The 2,417-nt window shown below is 49.4% G+C and overlaps 1 protein-coding gene across 1 annotated transcript in view; it reads left to right on the forward strand.

Moving 5' to 3' along the window:
- Window positions 1-2,044: 2,044 nt before the first annotated feature.
- TPCN1 (two pore segment channel 1) overlaps window positions 2,045-2,417 on the forward strand; it is a 23,617-nt gene continuing 23,244 nt past the window's right edge. Inside the window, exon 1 of the mRNA XM_009873141.1 lies at window positions 2,045-2,158. Within this exon, the coding sequence (XP_009871443.1) occupies window positions 2,126-2,158 (33 nt within the window). The 5' untranslated portion in view covers window positions 2,045-2,125. The remainder of the gene's footprint in view (window positions 2,159-2,417) is intronic.

The raw sequence follows: 2,417 nt of genomic DNA on the forward strand, positions 1-2,417 counted from the left end.
GGGCATCCCTGCCCATGGCAGGGGTTGGTTAGGTGATCTCTAAGGTCCCTTCAAACCTTGGCCGCTCTAGGATCTTCAGTGGTGAGCCCAGGTTCTGATGAGGGTGTGCTCCTTCTGTTACATATTAAATGCAAAAAGGTTTTTGCTCTTGTCCTGCAGAAGGTCTTGTCTCTCTGAAACACATGTACAGTAAGAGCTTCAAAAGTAATAACATTTAAGAACTTCTTAGAGCTTCTGGTTTTTGCAGGCTGCTTTCATCTTTTTGTCAAAAGGCAAACAAACCCAGAAGACTGCCATCCAGATCTGTGCATACAGAAAAATCTCTATTTTTTCAGTTTTGGTGGTTTTTTTTTTTTGGAGAGCTGTGCTCGTACAAGGTGTAAAAGGGATGTGGGGGAGTAATCAGCCTCACTGAAAGATTTGTCCAGATTTTCAGTGGTATTTTAAGGGTGTGGGGGAAGCAAGGAATAGAAATCGACTGAGATGCTGCAGGATTCTCAGCAATCTGTGTATGCAATCTGGAAAGCCTTGACAAATCCCGGATAAATGTTATCTTCGTTTGATTTGAGGGTGGAAAAGGCAGCTGTGGCTCTGCCCTGGCGAAGGGGTTTCTGCTTCTGTCCTGCAGTGCTCTTTCTTTCCGTGGGTGCGTTTTTGACGTGGACTCTCTCCCTGCACCCAAGGGTGTTCTAGAAAGACCGATCAGTAATTCGGTGACGATTGCTTTGTCACGGCAAAGAGATGCAGCAAATCTTCGGCATTCTGGCATGAGAGAGGATAAAGAACCTCACTGTCATGTGTTGCCCACTCCCAAATAGCTTCTCGTAAGATGAGAGAACGTCGTTGCTTCTGTGCTCGTAGAAAGGGGAAATCGACATTTTTGCACTGGCAAGATCCATTCTACATGTACCCTCTTTGGGAACTGAGGCACTGGAGGAGGGAAGTCTCTGCTGAGCAGGAACATGCGTGTGGTTTGGGTAACGATTGAAATTTTGGAGAACTGTGCGTGTGGCCAACGCCAGCCCAGGTTTTGTGCGTGGCCCAAAGCAGCTCTTGCTTCTGCGGGGTCTCTGCTCGCTGTCCTTTGGCAGAGGTGCAAAATAAAAGTACCAGCCCCAGGAGAAGCAACCGAGTGACATTCCCCTTTGGAACAGGGGTTGTCTCCAGGCGTGTTTTTGTGGCTTCTTTGTAGCACTGAGGCTGCAGGATGCAAAAAAAATGGCAAGTATTATGGAGTTTATATACAGGCACTGCGTAGCTCTCCCATGGGAAGGGCACTATGGACGTGGAGCTATGCTCAGGAGGCTTTTTTAAATTAAATATTTAGTTAGGAAACCTGGGGCAGATATTCAGGAAAGCATTGTTTTGTGGTGCCTTACTGGTGAGAGAGACATGCTCTTGGAAGTCTCAAAATCAACCTGTGGGGTCTGAACAGAAGATTAATCTTGCTGTTTGTTTTCATCAGAAGGGTGTTGATACTTACCTGCCTTGAAAAGAGTGTGGCAGAGATGCATTAACGGCTCTGGAGAGCTCTGAAAAACGAGGCTTTTACTAAAGATGCTGACTGCTGTGTACTGCACAGCTTCTACACTCAGCCTGGGGGCGTCCTGTACTCCGCTCTTCTGTGGTCTTTCCTCCCGTTAGATGGGAAAAGGTGGCGTTCCTTTAGCAAGCCCACTTCTATTTTGTGGCTTGGACATCCTTGGAGACTTCTAGCTGTTACCTGCCTCTTTATGACTGCTGGGAGTGCGCTAGGAACGTGACAGCACAGATCTCCTGGGCCAGGAGACCTGCTCATTGTATTAAAATACGATCCTGTCTCTTCCAGTCGTCTCCTGGAAGCATTCATGTCAAAGCGCTGAGTTTGAGTGCGTCTCTTAAAAGCTCCTATAAAGGAAGAGTCAATTTGTCTGGGTGCAAGCTGCCAGCTCTGGGTGCTCGTCTCAGGTCCCAGTGCCTGGCTTGTACACGTGCCTCCTGATCAATCTCGGCCTGCTTAATTGTAAATCAATTCTTCCTTTATCGTACCCGTGCAGACGGAGGTAGCTATGACGTTAACGACGTGTCCAGCCCTGCTGCGGGGGACTGCTGCGCGCGGCAAGGCTCTGCCCGGCACAACTGGGAGATGAACTACCAAGAGGCGGCGATCTACCTCCAGGTGAGCCCTGCGAGAAATGGGGTTCGGTTCTGTTACTTTCGCAGAATCACAGAAGCATTGAGGCTGGAAAAGACCTCCGAGATCATCAAGCCCAGCCTATGTCCCCATGCCACCACATCGGCCAGACCACGGCACTAAGTGCCACATCCAGTCTTTACTTAAAGGCCTTCAGGGCGGTGACTCCTCCCTGCCCTGGGCAGTGCATCCCAGTGCCTGAGCACCGTCTCTGTGCGGAAGGGCTGCCTGAGACCCAACCTGA

Source organism: Apaloderma vittatum, unplaced genomic scaffold (genome assembly GCF_000703405.1).
Source record: "Apaloderma vittatum isolate BGI_N311 unplaced genomic scaffold, ASM70340v1 scaffold24767, whole genome shotgun sequence".
NCBI classification, from domain to species: domain Eukaryota; kingdom Metazoa; phylum Chordata; class Aves; order Trogoniformes; family Trogonidae; genus Apaloderma; species Apaloderma vittatum.